The sequence below is a fragment of the Macrotis lagotis genome, chromosome 1, assembly GCF_037893015.1.
Source record: "Macrotis lagotis isolate mMagLag1 chromosome 1, bilby.v1.9.chrom.fasta, whole genome shotgun sequence".
Classification (NCBI taxonomy): Eukaryota; Metazoa; Chordata; class Mammalia; order Peramelemorphia; family Peramelidae; genus Macrotis; species Macrotis lagotis.
This window is the reverse complement of record NC_133658.1, coordinates 325,865,064-325,883,551: the sequence shown is the minus strand read 5'-3', so window position 1 is coordinate 325,883,551 and position 18,488 is coordinate 325,865,064. Positions and strand designations below refer to the sequence as shown.

The 18,488-nt window shown below is 38.2% G+C and overlaps 1 protein-coding gene across 9 annotated transcripts in view; it reads right to left on the bottom strand.

The window, feature by feature from the left end:
• The window catches only part of MAPKAP1 (MAPK associated protein 1), a 357,394-nt gene that overhangs the window by 131,630 nt on the left and 207,276 nt on the right, over positions 1-18,488 (bottom strand). For 8 of the 9 annotated variants that reach the window (XM_074211563.1, XM_074211565.1, XM_074211564.1 and 5 more), the window contains one exon: positions 14,193-14,369. The exons of the other annotated variant lie outside the window; for it this stretch is intronic. In XM_074211563.1, coding sequence (XP_074067664.1) covers positions 14,193-14,369 — 177 coding nt within the window. The remainder of the gene's footprint in view (positions 1-14,192; positions 14,370-18,488) is intronic. 9 annotated transcript variants of the gene reach the window in all.

Sequence of the window (18,488 nt, the reverse complement as noted above, 5' to 3'; positions counted from 1 at the left end):
GAATTCACCAAAAATCAGGAATCAATACTACAAAACCAAAAAAATGAAAAATTAGAAGAAAATGTGAAAAATCTCATTGAAAAAACAACTGATATGGAAAACAGAGTTAGGAAAGATAATTTAAAAATTATTGGAATATCTGAAAGTCATGATCAGGAAAAGAGCCTTGACATCATTTTCAAAGAATTACTACAGGAAAATTGCCCTGATATTCTAGAAGCAAAGGGCAAAATAGAAATGGAGAGAATCCACCGATCCCCCCAAAGGAAGAGATCCCAAAAAACCAATCCCTAGGAATATTATAGCCAAGTTCCACAACTCCCAAGTCAAAGAGAAAATATTACAAGCAGCCAGAAGGACACAGTTCAAATACCGTGGAGCTGCAGTCAGGATCACACAGGACTTAGCAGCAACTACATTGGAAGCTCGTAGGGCTTGGAATATAATATACCGGAAGGCAAAAGAGCTTAGAATGCAGCCAAGAATGAACTACCCAGCAAGGCTGAATGTCCTCTTCCAGGGAAAAAGATGGACTTTCAAAGAACCAGGGGAATTTCAAATGTTCCTGTTGGAATGGCTAGAGCTGAACAGAAGGTTTGATCTTCAGATACAGGACTCGGGTGAAGCATGGAGATTGGAGGAGAGGGGGGAAATATGAGGGACTTAATGAGGATGAATTGCATGTATTCCTGCATAGAAAAATGACACTGATAATACTCATATGAACCTTCTCAGTTAATAGAGCAGGTAGAGGGATCTTTTATAGTTGAAGCACAGGAGAAAGGTGAATTCGAAGATAAAATATGGTGTAAAAATGGAGTCAATAGAAAAAAGGAAAATGGAATGGGAGAAAGAAAAAGGAGAGGGGGAATAGTCCAAGATATTTCACATAATAAGATTTTTTTTTATTACAATGAGCTATTGCAATGATTTGGAAGGGGGGAGGCAAGGGGGAATGAGGGAACCTTTGCTCTCATTAGAGAGGGCTAGGAGAGGAAACAGCATATATACTCAGTGTGATACAGGCATCTGGAGTAAGAAGGGGGAGCAGGGGGAAGGGGTAGGGATGTGAGTGATGGAGGAGAGGATGGACCATGGGGGGAGAGTGGTCAGATATAACACATTTTCTTTTTTACTTCTTGCAAGGGGCTGGGATTAGAAGGCCTGCCCAGGACCATAGGGCCAGGTGGATTCTGGGCCTAAGGGATGGTATGGGGGCTCAGGACTTCTTGGACCCAAGACCAGGGATCTCTCTGCTGCGCCACTCAGCGACCCTACAGCAGAGTCAGAGTGAAAGGAGAGAGAAAATATAGTACATGGTAGTGGAGAAATAAGAAAGGAGGGAGTTGCGATCAGCAATGGCAACATTGGACAAATATGGAAGTAACTTTTGTAATGGACTTATCATAAAGAATGTGATCCACCCATGACAGAGTTGTTGGTGTTGGAACAAAGACTGAAGCACATTTTTTGTTATTATTATTTGGGGGAGGGTGCAGGGCAAGTGGGGCTGCGTGGCCTGTCTGGGGCCACATAGCAGGGTGATCTTTCGGTGTCTGGGGCCAGATTTGGACCCAGGTGCTCCTGCTCAAGGGCCAATGATCTGTCTGCCACCCAGCCACCCTTACTATTATTACTCTTTTATTTTATTTTGGGTCTTTTTTTCTTCTTCTTTTTGGTTTTTGCAGGGCAGTGGGGATCGGGTGGCTTGCATGTCACACGGCTGGGTGATTGTTGGGTTTACAAGGCTGGACATGGGCTCGGGTGCTCGTGGCTCCAGGGCTGGTGCTTCGTCCATTGTGCCACCTGGCCATACCTACAATTATTACTATTTTTTTTTTAATTTTAATTTTTTCTCTCCCCTTTACTTTTTTCGCCCAAGCAAGTGTATCTATATTCGTGGGGGGAGGGGTATTTTGTTTACTTGTAAACAAGAATATTTTATTAATGTAAAAAAAATATGTACAAAATGAAAATAAAAAAAATTTAAAAAAGAAAGTGTGCTCAGGGAAAGAAGTAGACAACAATAAATTTTATCAGTATTAAAAAATTAAAAAAAAGTAAATTGATGAATTTTTATTACTTACATAAGTATTTGGGGACAGTTACATTTTGTATTTTTTTGTCAGATTTAATTTTTGTTCATACATGTTTATTTCCACACTTAAAGATCTAGATCATTAGGTCAGAAAATTCAAGACTATAAGAACAGAAACATCAGACTAGATTTAAGGAAACAAGGTCTATAAAACTATTCTGAATTCAGAATATAGTTAAAACAAAGTAGAAGAAAATCACTCATAAATCAACTTGTGATGTGCAGTTGGATGAGCAGGCCATTGGTAGAAGACATATATCTTAGACAGGTGATACAGATGTACAATGAAATAAGTTCAGAATTGAATAGGAAGTTTGGAGAAACTGCATCCTTTTGATTAATTCCAAGAGAATTATCCACAAAAGGCAATCTTTTGAATACCAATCACCTTTGTTTATCTATATAGCTACATCTTGGAGGTAAACAGCAAGGGAAAGATATAAGATGGGACTGAAGTCCATGTTCAAAAACTCCTATTTGTCTCCTCTGTTGCTTCATTCACCATTTAATGCTGCCTTAACTGTGAATACAGTCAATCAAACTCAAGTCCAAGTTAGCTAAGCTAAAGTGAGAGAGGTGGCAGCTTGTACCAGGTAAACCACCAACCAGTTTCAGATTCTCATGAAAACAGTCCAGGACCCTAAACTCAAAAGAGTTGGAAATAGCATTGGCCACACAAACCCCCAAATCTACTTCCAGCAGAGATCTTATAGCCATCATTGAGGGGAGAAATTATTGAAGAGAAAGGGCTCACTTTCCTCCTGACCACCAGCACAACTGATGATCAAATGCTACAAAAAGGCGGACAGGCATAGGAGCCCTTAGATGGCAGCATTCCACAAACCACTGGTCCTGCACTTCATACCTCGGTTTTATGACCATCACCTGAATTTCTGTGAAGGAGCCAGCTATCCCACAAAACTGCCAACCATCTGCTCCCCATAGCAAGCCAGTTTTCCTCAGAGGGAGAAATAGAAGACAGCATGTACCAGGCAAGTCAAATCATCATCACCACCTTGACTACCCTCTCCCCTTAAATGCTGATAGATACAGCTCGGAACCATTATCCAAAACCTTTCAGAACATCAGTGCTTCAAACCAATACCTTTAATCATCATCCTAGAAAGTAACCCTTATGAGATGCACCTGAGTAATTGCTCCTGCAGGTGCTACAGCTTCCATACTGAAGATTCATAAAAGAAAGTTCTTGCCACTGAAGTCCCTGGCACTGTCAAAGTGGTTCAAGATCAGGAATTCATGTGATTTTTATCAGTAAAAATGACACTAAAGAAGAGAAATTAGCATCTACTTTGCCACTGTACTCTAAGCCATCCATCTCACAGGTCTGTTCTGTGCCTTCAGTAGCCTGTTGTCTAGATGGAAGATAAGAGGCATAGATATAAAACTATAATACACAATAAAGTTGTGTCAGAAAAGTACAAAAACATTACTCTTTCTTATGTCTAGGGGAAAGGTTCTTTCTGATTGTAGCAGGCATTGTAGCAGGCATTATCAAGCATCTACTACACTCCTGGGTCTGTGCTAGGTAGAGGAGATACTCAGACAAAAACCAAAGCAGGAGGATCTTTACTGTATCAATCACTATACCAATCAGATGAAAACCAAATGAACAGGATGGTTATTACACCAATCAGACAAAAACCATAAGAGCAAATCTTCATTAAATTAACCGGACAAATACCAAAAGAACAGGATCTTCACATACCAACTCCCATCCCTTAACTCTCTGAGATAACCAGCTATGGATTGTTCTGATAAAAGAAAATCAGAATGAAGCAATTAAGAATAAAGACCAAGAAGGAATATGAATGAGGGCCACTCCTAAAACAGTGATATGTAAGGTGGATGGCCTACTGAAGTAATTAAGAAATCACCATTTGTAAGGTTATTCAGGGTTATTTAGGTTTTGATTCTGACTAGAAGACTTTGGATTTTTTCTTACACATTCACTTTTAGGAAACAGGCAAGAATATATAACATTATAAGAGAAGAAGCAGCAATATACAATGAAAAAAAGTCAAAAAGTTGAAATTAAAGGATGTGGACTTAAAACATGGCTTTATTGTTTATGACTCTGGGGCTTGGGCTGATCACAATGATAAGGGCTATTTCCTTCTCTGTGAAATGAGGGTATTGGATTCAAGGATGTCAATAAATTCTAAGAAATGTAAGGAAACCAGGTTAGAGCTAAACAGTGAGGACCTAAGTAGGCTAAATAAGCTTTCTCTGATTGGACTAAATTGAGTGAGTGTAATGAACAAGCTCTAATCTGGCTTTATATATTGGAAGCTTTGAAGGAACCTTGATGAGAAGAAATGGAAAATGGCCAAAAACAATCATACCATCAATGTGAGTCTAAATTAAAGGAGTATTTCTTATTTATTTGTGTCTCAAAGAACCAATTGTGTGTTGTTCCTTTTTATTCTACTATATTAACAAACATTTCCACTGTCCAGATTGTCTTCATTCATAGAAATGGAACATATGCGGTCTGGATGATTGAATGTTTGGGAATCTGACTTGATTTCTGTTTTGGCAATCATTCTGTCTAGAGAGAAGAAAGGACTTTTCTTTGTGTCTATTTAAAGTGACAGGCATACTGAAGTAAATAATAAAGAAGGAAAGCATTAATTATGTTGCTTCAAAAATTGGAAAGGTCAGACTAACTAAACACATGTGTTTGGCCCTCTGGAATGTCTGTCTCTTGAAATAAAGCCAAATAAGTTCTGTGCCTTCAAGGAAAAGCAGAGAATACAGATTGCAGTCTTAACTTCATTTTGTTTATTTACAGTAATACTAAATAGCAGCTTGGAAGTAGAGCTGTGGAGCCATGAAACCTGTTTCACAGTCTGTAAGTTGTAGTACAGCTATGAAATAATAGCAAAAGCTTTGGACTAAAAATCAGGGGCAATGAATTTTACTCTTGGTACAGGCAGTAATTCACTATGTGAACCTATGCAAATAATTTCCACTCCTTAGACCTCATAATCCTCATCTCTAAAATGAGGGGAGTTAGATTAGGTGACCTCTAAGGTCCTTCTAGACTTTAAGTCTCAATCTGCCCTGGAGGAAATAAAACTAGAATTGAAGGTAAATAACTGAAGGTCTCCCTGGCTAAAAAAGACAAAAAAAAATCATGCTCTCATCTGGCCTTTCAGAACTCATTTGGGCTACATATTTTTAATTTTATAATATCTAATTTTTGAAAATTTAATATTATTTTTAATATTTACAATTTTTATAATTTTAATTTTATAGCTTGTGAGGGCTACAATCTCATTCATATTTTATAGTTTTTAATTCTGATTTAAAGCTGTCAGATATATCCCTGGGAGTGAAAGGATGAAAGTTTGGATTGTGATGGTGAAAAAGGCAGTTATGGAGAATGCTTTGAGGGAATAGAGGGCTCTGACAAGTCAATGATCAGCAAGATAATGGGTACCCGCAGGCAGAGGAGAGAATGTGTAAACTGAGCGAAAGATTCAGAAAGCAAGCTGGTTAATACAAAGGAAAATTTCCCTATTTGAAAAAATTTTTACCTAGGATCCTGGTAGTAATTTATGTGATAATAAATATTCTTTTATTTATTCATTAAACAAATATTCAAAAACCTACTTTGTGCAATTTAAGATACTCTGGACAGTACAGAAATGGATGGTTTTTGCTCTCAAGGAGTTTATAAACCTGTAGCTATAATTAAAAAAAATAAAAGCAGAATATAAGAAAGCAACTTTCACAGCTATGGTTATAGAATTTCCAACTAAATAAAGAAGGGATACAGAGATTATCATCAAAGATAAATATACAATCAAAATTATACTAAATTAAGTGTTCATGCAAAATATTTGCACCAAAAAACTCTGATGAGGGCCTAATAGGTAAAACATAAAGAAACATAACACAAATACAAAAGACTAAGAATTATGAAAAGAAATACAAGCTGTCACCCACCATATAAAAATGATCCAAAAGAGAAAAACCAAATCAAAACTAACCTAAATTAAAACTTTACCTTCTACTCATCAAGTTAGCAAAGATGACAAAAGATTAAATTACTGATTTGGAGGTACTAATTAGAAGTACTGTGGGGAAAACAGGTATACATACATATACTGCTAGTGGGTTCTGGAAAAACAATTTGGAATTACATGAGAAAATTAATCCAACCCTTTATACCCTCTGTTTCAGTGATTCCTCCAGTTAAGTATATACACAGGAGATTAAAGAAGAGTCCCATATATCCCAAAATATTAAAGGCAGCCCTTCTTTTTTTTTTTTAAGATTTTTTTTGCAAGGCAATGGGGTTAAGTGGCTTGCACAAGGCCACACAAGCTAGGTAATTATTATGTGTCTGAGGCCAGATTTGAACTCAGGTACTCCTGACTCCAGGGCCGGTGCTCTATCCACTGCGCCACCTAGCCACCCCAAGGCAGCACTTCTGAGGTAGCAAAAATTAGTAGCAAAAGAGGCACCCATGAATTAATAAATAAACTATGATATGTCAATCTATTAGAATATAATAGAACACAAAAATGATGAATATATAAAATTTGGAGAAAGAGAGGGAGACCTACATGAAATAATACAGTGTGAAGCAAAAAGAACAGGGTGAACAATATATATGATTACAACAATATAAAAGAAAACAACACTAAAAGGTTTCAAGCTTCTGATAGTGAGAAAGGATAAATTTAGGTACCAAAGTAAAAAACAATGAAACATATTTCCCTCTTTTCCATAAAGAGGTGGGGAACTATGGGGAAGAAAAAGAACATGCTCTGTTGGAAGTAATTAGTCATTTTGTTAATATGTTTTACTTTGTTACATGGGAAGATACAATAGTGTTGAGAACCAAGTACAGTGGGGAAACCACAGAAGGGTTTTATTCTGAAGGGTAAAAAGGATATGTAGGATATGTACCCATGCTATTAATTACTAATACTTACTAGTGTTGCATAATGGGGAAGAACTAGAAGCCAAGAGACATGGGCTCTGATGGGTCAGCCATTCATTTGCTCTGTGACACTAAGCAAGTCAAATCTCTTTGGGCTACTGTTTCCTCAAGCAGAAAATGAGGGGGATAAACTCAGTGATCTCCCAACTATAACATTCTATGTATTAACCATCAACAATTAAGAACATTACTAAGGGCTGAACATTAAACAACAACAACAACAAAAATTAAGCCAGAACAATTCATGCAGACTGTCTAGTCCAGTCTAGGCTCTCTATACTACAATGGGAACAGAAAAGAAAGGTAAAGCAAAAGACAATCATAGGACCACAAGATTAGAGATCAATGGGACCTGAAACATCTAGTTCAACCTCTTTACTTTCTGAAAAATGACTTGAAGTCAGGTTCTCTGACTCTCCTTGGAAACACTTATATGCCATGCCTTCCTTCTCTTTATTTAAAAGCTCATAACTTTCCTATGTGAAGAACTTTAGAACACCTGGGTCAAGAATAAATGTCGAGGTGGCTAGATGTCATAGTGGATAAAGCACTGGCCTTGGAGTCAGGAGTACCTGGGTTCAAATCCGGTCTCAGACACTTAATAATTGCCTAGCTGTGTGGCCTTGGGCAAGCCACTTAGCCCCATTTGCCTTGAAAAAAAAAACCCTAAAAAAAAAGAATAAATGTCAAGGGGGCAGTTAGGTGATACAGCAGATAGAAAACACTAGCCCTGGAGTTAGGAGGACTTGAATTCAAATCCAGCCTTAGACACTTAATAAATTACCTAGCTGTGTGACCTTGGGCAAATCACTTAACCCCATTGCCTTGTAAAAAGAAATAATAATAAAAATAAATGTCAAGGATCAGATGCATTTTGACTTCCTATTCCTCCTTAGATTTAGTAGCTAGGTGGCATTGTGGTTAGTGTAGTGTGTTGAACCTGAAGTCAGAAAACACCTGTCTTCCTGAATTTAAATTAGGCCCAAGCACACTATATGATACTAGGTAAGTCACTTCCCCTTATTTGCCTCAGTTTCCTCATATGTAAAATGAGCTGAAGAAAGAAAGGTAGCTCTGACAAGGAAACTCCAAATGGAGTCACAAAGGGTTGGATATGATTTGAAACAACTGAATAACAACTCTTCCTTTGAACCCACCTCAAGGGCCTCATCTTGCATGGAGTTTTCTGTCAACTTGTTCTTCTCTAAACTCAGTAATCTATCTCCAACCCTCCTCTCAAAGGGCTCACATCTTCATCAGGAGAGAGTATTCATATCTGGGGCAGGGAAGACTATAGGAATAAGTTTCAGAAGTCAACTCTGGTACAACCTCCATGGGAAATCCTTCCAGAGTACTTTCTCCCCTCCTGGTCTACATCTTATATCCTCCCAATAAAATGCCAAACTCCTTGATAGTTTGTTTCAGTTTGAATTTTTATCCTTGAGATCTAACAAGCAATAAAGTACTTAATACTTGTTTAATGAATTGCTATAGACAAAAGTGATCCTTCTCTTATTGAAATTCACAAATTTACACTGTTCATATGGATGTATCACATTATACATTTTATTAATTTATATGTATATATGTCTGACCTCCCTCTAACTGTAGATTCCTTAAAGTAGGCAGCTATGATTTATTTATATCTGAAATAGCAACTCATGTTTCTTTAGTGCTTTGAGGTTCGCGAAGCAACTTTCTTACAATTCTTAAAGTAAGTATTATTATCCTCATTTTACAGATGAGACAACTGAGGCTCTTAAGAAGTTAAAAGATTTAGCCAAGGTTAATTTAGTATCAGAACAAGGATACCCTAGGTTCCCTAACTCCATGACTAGAACTGTATGTGTGATATAGACAATTTTTGTCTCTCACATGGTCTCTTAACTAATAAATAGCAAATATGTACTGAATGAATCAATTTGAAAGTAAGTTTTAAGTATTATCTAGATTTTAAAGGAAGCAGAAAGTAAACAGACACTCACCAATTATAAAGATTACAAAATTGAAAACATAGAAAGGAAGGGAATTGCAGAACTTGAGTAAAATCTACAGAAATAAGCCTGTACTGTTACTGTATTTATGTAAATGAGTTTGAAACTAGAAAACTATGTATGAACACACACACATATATATATTTGTGTATATATGTAAATTTGTACACACACACACACGTCTTGTAGCCAGCTGTTTTATTCTTTATTTTCCTTTCTTCCATGCACTCCATGAACTAACTACTCTGGCCTCATTCTTCAGTACTGACCCTAAACATGATACTTCATCTGAATTCATTTTACGTCTGCCCCCAATCCACGAACGTACTTTTCCTGACTTTTATCTCTTAAATTTTTTTGGCCCCCTTCCAGAAATAATGTGAATTCCACCTTTTGTAATAATAGGTCTTTTTTTTTCCCTCATAGCTAATAATATCTTCCACTCTGAGATTATCTTCCATCGAATCTCAAGTCATGTTTGGGCTTACCTTGCTTGTGCCATTCCACAGAGCCTCCAATTCCCTCTCAGACCACTTACAGCTCTACAGGGCTTTCCCTATCCACTCACTTTACACTACAAGAGTGCATCCAGCTACATAAACAGCTGTCTGATGTTCTGGGACAATTTCACCTGAGGTAGAATCCCTATCAACAACAATAACATGCTTGAATTCATTTCTCAGGGAATAATATATTCTGTACATCAAACCTGCCCCATCCCAATGATTTTCAACCTCAAGTTGCTGTTGTTGAAACTTCATTCTCCAACTCCCACTGACCAATCCCTTATTCCCAAATGCTCCAACACCACCACTTTCCAGTATAAAGCTACTCAACCTTTTCATAGTGTTTCTGCAATGTCTGCTCAACAGAAAGCAAGTTTGCTTTCATCTTAAACTGCTAAAATATTTTGTTCTCTCCCTCTCTCCATCATCTTGCACTCACTGAGAACTGGTTCCCTCCTGATATCCCAGTTTCCCTGGCTACACTCTCCAGTTCTGGCTATGTTTTACCTCAAACCTCACCACTTAGGGTGGAGTCCTTGTTCCCTACTGTACTTTCAGGCTCTCCCTCTAACCACCATCACTCACTAATTCTCTTCCTTTGATATTCATTGATTAATAATATCTTCTAAGTTTTCATGATGTTTCTCTTCTGGTTCTCCTATCAATATGACCACTTTTTTTCAATTCCCTTTGTTGGTTCTTGTTGGTTCTTCATCTAGATGCCTGCTAACCTTAGGGTTTCCACAGGACTCTGTCCTGGGCTCTCTTCTCTTCCTTCTTTATATTATTTGATGTGATGATCTCATCAGTTTTCACAGATTCATTTAATCATTATGCTGAGAATTTTCAAATCTGTTCATCCAACTCTCACCTCTTGGAACCTCCAGTGTGGCATTTTCAACAGTCTCCTGATTATCTCAAACTCAATGATTATCTCAAACTCATCTTAAATTTAATACATCCAAAACTGAACTCATTATTGTATCTTCTCCTCCACACACAAACAGTTCCATCACCTTTACTTTTGAAAGTATCCCTATCCTACAGTCACCAGACTCATGATCTGGGTGTTAATCTTCAATTCTTCTCTTTCTTTCAATGTCCTTCATATCAAAATGTTGCCTAATTCTGTTTGTTGGACCTTCATAACATCTCTCATAAATGTCTTCTCTCCTCAGACATTGCCACTGGACTAGGAATTCAGCACTTCATACTAGACATTATAATAACCCGCTGGATGGTCTCCTTGCCACTGGTCTCTTCCTATTCCACTCCAATATCCAGTTATATTCCCAAAGTACAGATCTAACTATCCACCTTCTTACGCATTACTTACTTGATATTCTACTGGCTCCCTATCACCTCCGAGATCAAATATAAAATCCTGTTTGGAATTCAAAGTCCTTCACAACTTGCATCCTTCCCTCCTTACTCCCACCTTTTCCAGTGTGTTTACCCTTTATTCATTTCCATGTACCCTGTGATCCAGTGGCACTGGCCTGTTCTTTATATATAACTCTATGTATGTTCCAACTTAACTTTATCACTGGTTGTCCTCTATCAAATCTGGATTGCTTTGCTTTCTCCTCCTTGCCTCCTGGCTTCCTTCAGATCTTGAATGAAGTCCTATCTCCTGCAAAAAGCCCTTCCTAGTTTCCCTTAATCTCAGGGCTTTCTGAAACTACCATGATTTATCATGTCTATATCTTCTTTATACAGTCAATTGTTTGCATGTTGCCTTCCCCATTAGCCTGTAAATTCCCTGTGACCAGGGTCTTTTGGCTTTTCTTTGTATGAACGCAGTGGTTAGCCCAGTGTGTGACACACATCTGGAGCTTAGTGCTAAATGACAGTGCTGTATGTACTTTGTTATTTTCACATTGTCTCCCCATTAGAAAGTCAGCTCCTTGAGGACACAGGCTGTTTTTGCATTCTTTGTATCCCCAGCAGTTATCAGTGTCTGCCAAGAGTATGGACTCAATAAATGCCTGATGACTGAAGATGATCTTTTCTTGTAGCAAAGAGTAGGTTCCTTTCTGTAGTGACAGAGAGAAAATTAAGGACTCGAAAAGTGTTTCCTTTATCTGTAAAAGCAAAACTGGCTACACCAAAAAGTGTAATGAGCTATTATAGGAGTTAAGGGCAAAAGGAACACTCGACAGGTATGCATACTGTAAGGGGGTTCTTCGGTCAGGCTTAGGTCAAAGTAGTTGGCCTTCCTACTTTGAAATTCTGGGACTTTGTAAAAATGTGCAGGTTGTACTAGATGTTCTCTTATATGTTCTATATTCTAAATCCTAACAATCAATGATTCAAGCTTTAGAGATATTTTCAAGAATTCCATGAATAATGAAAAAGGGGAAAAATCCCACATGTACAAAAATATTCACAGCAGCTTCTTTTTTAGTGACAAAGAATTGGAAATTGAGAGAATGTCCATCAATTGGGGAATGGCTGAACAAATTGTGGTATATGTATGTCATGGAACAATATTGTTCTATCAGAAACCAGGAGGGATGGGATTTCAGAAAAGTCTGGAAAGACTTTCATGAATTGATGCTGAGTGAAATGAGTAGAACCAAAAGAATATTATTTACACTAACAACAACATGGGATGATGATTAATCATGACGGACTTGTTCATTTCAGCAGTATAATAATCAAAGACAATTTTAAAGAACTTATAATGGAAAATACCATCCATATCCAAAAAGGGAACTGTAGAGTTTAAATGAAGACCAATGCTTAATATCTTCAATTTTTTTTTTTTAGATTTTTGCAAGGCAATGGGGTTAAGTGGCTTGCCCAAGGCCACATGGCTAGGTAATTATTAAGTGTCTGAGACTGGATTTGAACCCAGGTACTCGTGACTCCAGGGCCGGTGCTTTATCCACTGCACCACCTAGCTGCTCCAATATCTTCAATTTTAAAAGTTGTTTTATATATTTTTAGTTTGTCATCTCTAATGTTTTCTTTATTCTCAGCATCTGTTTAACACCGATCTCAGTTTAGCATGGTTACAAATATAAAGCTTATATCAGATTGTTTCTCTCAGGGAGAGGGGGAGGAGGGAGAAAAATTGTAAAACTCAAAACCTTGCCCCCCCCCCCAAATTGGTAAAAACTACCATTGTATGTAGTTGGAAAAAGAAATAAAATATTTATATATGTACATATATGAAAGAATATCCATTGAAGTTCTAACCTTAACATTAAATAATGCCCCACTTTTTTAAGGCTCTGTCAAAGGAAAACAATGATGATAATTATTAAAGCTTAAGTTTTTATTGCATGTTAAAGTTTCCAAAACATTTTTAAAAAGAATTCCATTAAGTCAACATCTGAAAGTGATTTTTTTTTTTTAGGTTCTTGCAAGACAAATGGGGTTAAGTGGCTTGCCCAAGGCCACACAGCTAGGTAATTATTAAGTGTCTGAGGGCAGATTTGAACTCAGGTACTCCTGACTCCAGGACTGGTGCTCTATCCACAGCGCCACCTAGCTGCCCCCTGAAAGTGATTTTAATAAATATCTTCAACACAGTTAAAGTTGATATCTAAAAGCAAAAAAAAAAGGGACAAATTGGTAGTTTCACCAGTTGATTACTGAACGTCACAGGTTACTAACAGTAAGAGGTAGCAAAAGGATTGTTACTATTTCCATGGGCAGGCTCTTCAAGAATGAAGACCATGAAATGGATTAGTTAAGAACAGTGATTGGGAATTTATAGACTACTTTTTAACAGAAGACAATCAACAGGCACAACCAAATTTAGGTTTAACTAGATTTAAAAAAAATGTTTAAAACTCATAAGAGAAAGATGGTTAAAAATATGAGAATGAGCTGACCCTCTTAAAAAAGATGGAAAACTCAGAATTTTCATTTCACAGAAATTAAATAGAACAAGCTTAGCCAGTTGCTACCAACAATTTCCTATTTTAAGTGGTTCGAACCCCAAATTTCAGTTTGCTAATGCAAACATTCCATTTCTGACCTGTATAAAAGAAAATAATCTGGAGTAGGAGTCAAGGGACTTGGCTTTTTATATCAGTTCTATAACTAATCAGATCTATGGCTTTGAGCAAGTAAGTTTACTTTTTTTTAAAGTTTTTGCAAGGCAATGGGGTTAAGTGGCTTGTCCAAGGCCACACAGCTAATTAAGTGTCTGAGGCTGGATTTGAACTCAGGAACTCCTGACTCCAGGGCCGGTGCTCTATCCTCTGTGCCACCTAGCTGCACTAGGTAAGTTTATTTTTGACAAATAATTCTTCATTTGCAAAAGAAGACTAAATGAGCTCTATGATCCTCTTTCAGGTCTAAGTTTTAGAGATTCCTTCAACTTATTATACTGTACATAATCTCTTGAAGCTTTAATATTTTGTGGTCTCAAATTCTATGTTCCTTTCCAGCTTTGTTATTCTATGAGTCTAGTTGAAGGATATGAAGCATCACCTAAACAGTTTATTTCTAACTTTGATTACTCATGTTTGGAATTTTAATAATCAAATAATAGGGATCTGCAAACAGTAGTTCTATAAGATAGGGTTAAAATCCAAGTAGGTTAGTAGAAAATACAGGTAGTAGGACACAATACTAAAATTAAAATCTGGGTAAATACTCACATTCGAACGAAGAGTGACTGTTTAGCTGCAAGACCAGGCGATGAATATTTCTCAACCAAGGCCAAAGTGCTAAAACCAAATTTATGAATGGGTTCATTGGAATCCAGGGGAGGGAAGTCTGTGTCAACTTCACCATCATCCTCAGCAATATGAAGACAATAAGCACTGACGTTGTCACTAGAAGGGGACAGACATTAAATAAGACAGGGTAAGTAATAAGACAGAATTGTGAAAGAAGGTCTGAAAACCTAGAAGTCACATTTAGAGAAAGAAGAAGGGGTAAAAGTTGTGCTTATGATTAGTAAGAATTGACAATTAGCGGTTGGCTAGGTGGCACAGTGGATAAAGCACCGGCCCTGGAGTCAGGAGTACCTGAGTTCAAATTCAGCTTCAGATACTTAATAATTACCTAGCTGTGTGGCCTTGGGCAAGCCACTTAACCCCATTTGCCTTGCAAAAACCTTAAAAAAAAGAAATCAATCAAGAATTTACAATTAGGCACAAATTCTAATTTCGTAAGAGACAAAAATTGAAAAGGAGAAAAAAATGAAATCAGTTTTTAATTTATAATGCTTTATATCTCCTAAATTTCTTTAAACATTTATTTCTTTTTTATTATTATTTTTTATTTTTTTAATTTTTAATGCTTTATTTTGTTTGTTTTCTTTCACACCATGGTTAAAATGGGAATAAGTTATGCAATATTTCACTTGTATATTTTTTCTTTTTTTTTAATTTATTTTTTATTCTCACTTTGTACAAATGTTTTTCTTTACATTAATAAAATATACTTGTTTAGAAGTAAACAAAATACCCCTCCCCGCATGAATATATAGATAGACTTGCTTGGGTGAAAAAGTAAAAGGGAGAAAAAAAAATTAAAATTAAAAAAAATAATAGTAATAATTGTAGGTATGGCCAGGTGGCGCAATGGACAAAGCACCAGCCCTGGAGCCACGAGCACCTGAATCCACATCCTGCCTCGTAACCCAATATTCACCCAGCCATGTGACATGCAAGCCACCCGATCCCCACTGCCCTGCAAAAACCAAAAAGAAGAAGAAAAAAAAGACCCAAAATAAATAGTAATAATAGTAGGGGTGGCTGGGTGGCAGACAGAGAATTGGCCCTTGAGCCAGGAGCACCTGGGTCCGAGTCTGGCCCCAGACACCCAAAGATCACCCTGATATGTGGCCCCAGACAGGCCACGCAGCCCCACTTGCCCTGCATCCTCCCCCAAATAATAATAACAAAAAATATGTTTCAGTCTTTGTTCCAACACCATCAACTCCGTTGTGAGTGGATCACATTCTTTATGATAAGTCCATCATAAAAGTTACTTCCATGTTTTTCCAACGTTGCCATTGCTGATCGCAACTCCCTCCTTTCTTATTTCTCCACTACCATGTACTATATTTTCTCTCTCCTTTCACTCTGACTCTGCTGTAAGGTCGCTGAGTGGCGCAGCAGACAGAACCCTGGTCCTGGGGCCAAGAAGCCCTGAGCCCCCATACCACTCCTTAGGCCCAGAATCTACCTGACCCTATGGTCCTGGGCAGGCCATCCAATCCCAGCCCCTTGCAAGAAGTAAAAAAGAAAATGTGTTATATCTGACCACTGTCCCCCCATGGTCCATCCTCTCCTCCTTTACTCATATCCCCACCCCTTCTCCCTGCTCCCCCCTCCTTCTTACTCCAGTTGTCTATACCCCATTGAGTATATATGCTGTTTCCTCTCCTAGCCATCTCTGATAAGAGCAAAGGTTCCCTCATTCCCTCTTGCCTCCCCCCTTCCATATCACTGCAATAGCTCATTGTAATAAAAAAAAAATCTTATTATGTGAAATATCTTGGCCTATTCCCCCTCTCCTTTTTCTTTCTCCCATTACATTTCCTTTTTTTTCTATTAACTCCATTTTTACACCATATTTTATCTTCGAATTCAGCTTTCTCCTGTGCTTCAACTATAAAAGCTCCCTCTACCTGCTCTATTAACTGAGATGGTTCATATGAATATTATCAGTATCATTTTTCTATACATACAGTTCATCCTCATTAAGTCCCTCATATTTCCCCCCTCTCCTCCAATCTCCATGCTTCACCTGAGTCCTGTATCTGAAGATCAAACCTTCTGTTCAGCTCTGGCCATTCCAAAAGGAACCTTTGAAATTCCCCTGGTTCATTGAAAGTCCATCTTTTTCCCTGGAAGAGGACATTCAGCCTTGCTGGGTAGCTCATTCTTGGCTGCATTCTAAGCTCTTTTGCTTTCCGGTATATTGTATTCCAAGCCCTACGAGCTTCCACTGTAGTTGCTGCTAAGTCCTGTGTGATGCTGACTGCAGCTCCATGATATTTGAACTGTGTCCTTCCGGCTGCTTGTAATATTTTCTCTTTGACTTGAGAGTTGTGGAACTTGGCTATAATATTCCTGGGGGTTGGCTTTTTGGGATCTCTTTCTCGGGGGGATCAGTGGATTCTCTCCATTTCTATTTTGCTCTCTGCTTCTAGAATATCAGGGCAATTTTCCTGTAGTAATTCTTTGAAAATGATGTCAAGGCTCTTTTCCTGATCATGACTTTCAGGTATTCCAATAATTTTCAAATTATCTTTCCTAAGTCTGTTTTCCATATCAGTTGTTTTTTTCAATGAGATATCTTACATTTTCTTCTAATTTTTCACTTTTTTGGTTTTGAAGTATTGATTCCTGATTTCTGGTAAATTCATCAATCTCCCTGAATTCTATTCTTTGTCTGAAGGATCTGTTCTCCTCAGAGAGTTTTCTTATCTCTTTCTCCATCTGGCCAATTTTGCTTTTTAAAGCATTCTTCTCCTCAATAACTTTTTGAACTGTTTTATCCATTTGACCTAAGCTGTTTTTTAGCATGCTATTTTCTTCAGCATTTTTTTGGGATTTCCTTGACTAAGCTGCTGACTTCATTTTCATGTTTTTCCTGCATCTCTCTCCTTTCTTTTCCCAGTTTTTCTTCCAACTCCCTCATTTGATTTTCAAAGTCTTTTTTGAGCTCTATCATAGCCTGAGCCCAATTTCTGTTTTTCTTGGAGTCTTTAGATGTAGGAGCTTGTGCTTCCTCATCTTCAGACTGAGTATTTTGATCCTTCTTGGGCTCATTTGCAAAATATTTCTCAATGGTCTTCCTCTTGTTTCTTTGCTTGTTCATTTTCCCAACCTAAGCCTGTTTTTTTGGGGTGCTTCCTGAGCTTTTGGGACACTCCCACAAGGGTCTCAGTGTGTGAGGTTCTGTCCTCCCTCCTGGTCTGTGAATGACCATAAGCACCCCCCTCTGCCACAGGGCTGAGGTGGGGGCCCTGCTGTTCTATGGGGGGGGCCTAGACTGGGATCAGGAGCTGAATGTGGTCAGAGCCCCAGAGTCCTGTTCCAGGGGCAAAGGACAGAGCTCTGCAGTCTCTCTCTCTCTTCATTCCCCTTCCTCAGCTCAATGGGCTCATGCCCTGGGGGCTCCTGTTTACTGGCTCCGCCTGCTTCTGTTTCCTGGTCTAGGCTGTGGAAAGACCAAGCTGTTGGCTGTGTGCCCTTAGGGCTGGGCTCCATGTGCTGCTCTGGCAGAGTTCCCCCGCTGTTCCCCCACTTTGTGCTGGTGCTCCCCGGGGTGCAGCTCAGAAAACTCCCCCGCTGCTGTGAGCTGCAGCTCCCAGCACCCTGGGGCTGCCTCCTGGACACTGAAGTTCTTTGGCTCTGGCAGGCCACCCCTCTGGCAGGCCGCCCCTCCGACCCCAGGGAGGAGAGCCTTTCTGCTCTTTTCCAGGTTACCTTGAGTAGGAGAACTGCCTCACTGGGTCCCTTTGTGGGTTCTGTCTCTCGAAAGTATAGTTAGAGTCCTTAGTTTATGAGTTTTTATCAGAGAGCTTCTAAGACTGGATCCCTTCAGGTAGCCATCTTGGCTCCGCCCCTAAACATTTATTTCTTAAAACTTTGTTCCAAATTCTTTCTTCTTCCCTCCTCCACCTTTAGAAGGCAAGCAATTTAATACAGATTACAGATGTGAAGTCATGAAAAATATTGCTTCTATATTAGCCAGGTTGCAAAAGAAAACAGACCAAAACAACAACAAAAACAAGAAGAAAAATAAAGTAGAAAAATTTTGCTACAATTTACATTTCAACTCCACCAGTTTTTTCTCTGGAAATGGATAGCATTTCTTCATCATAAGTTTTTTGAATTGTCTTGGATTATTGTATTACACAAAATCATTCACAGTAGTTTATAGTATTTTATTCACCTATTGAATAAGTGACTGAGCACCTACTAAGTGAAAGA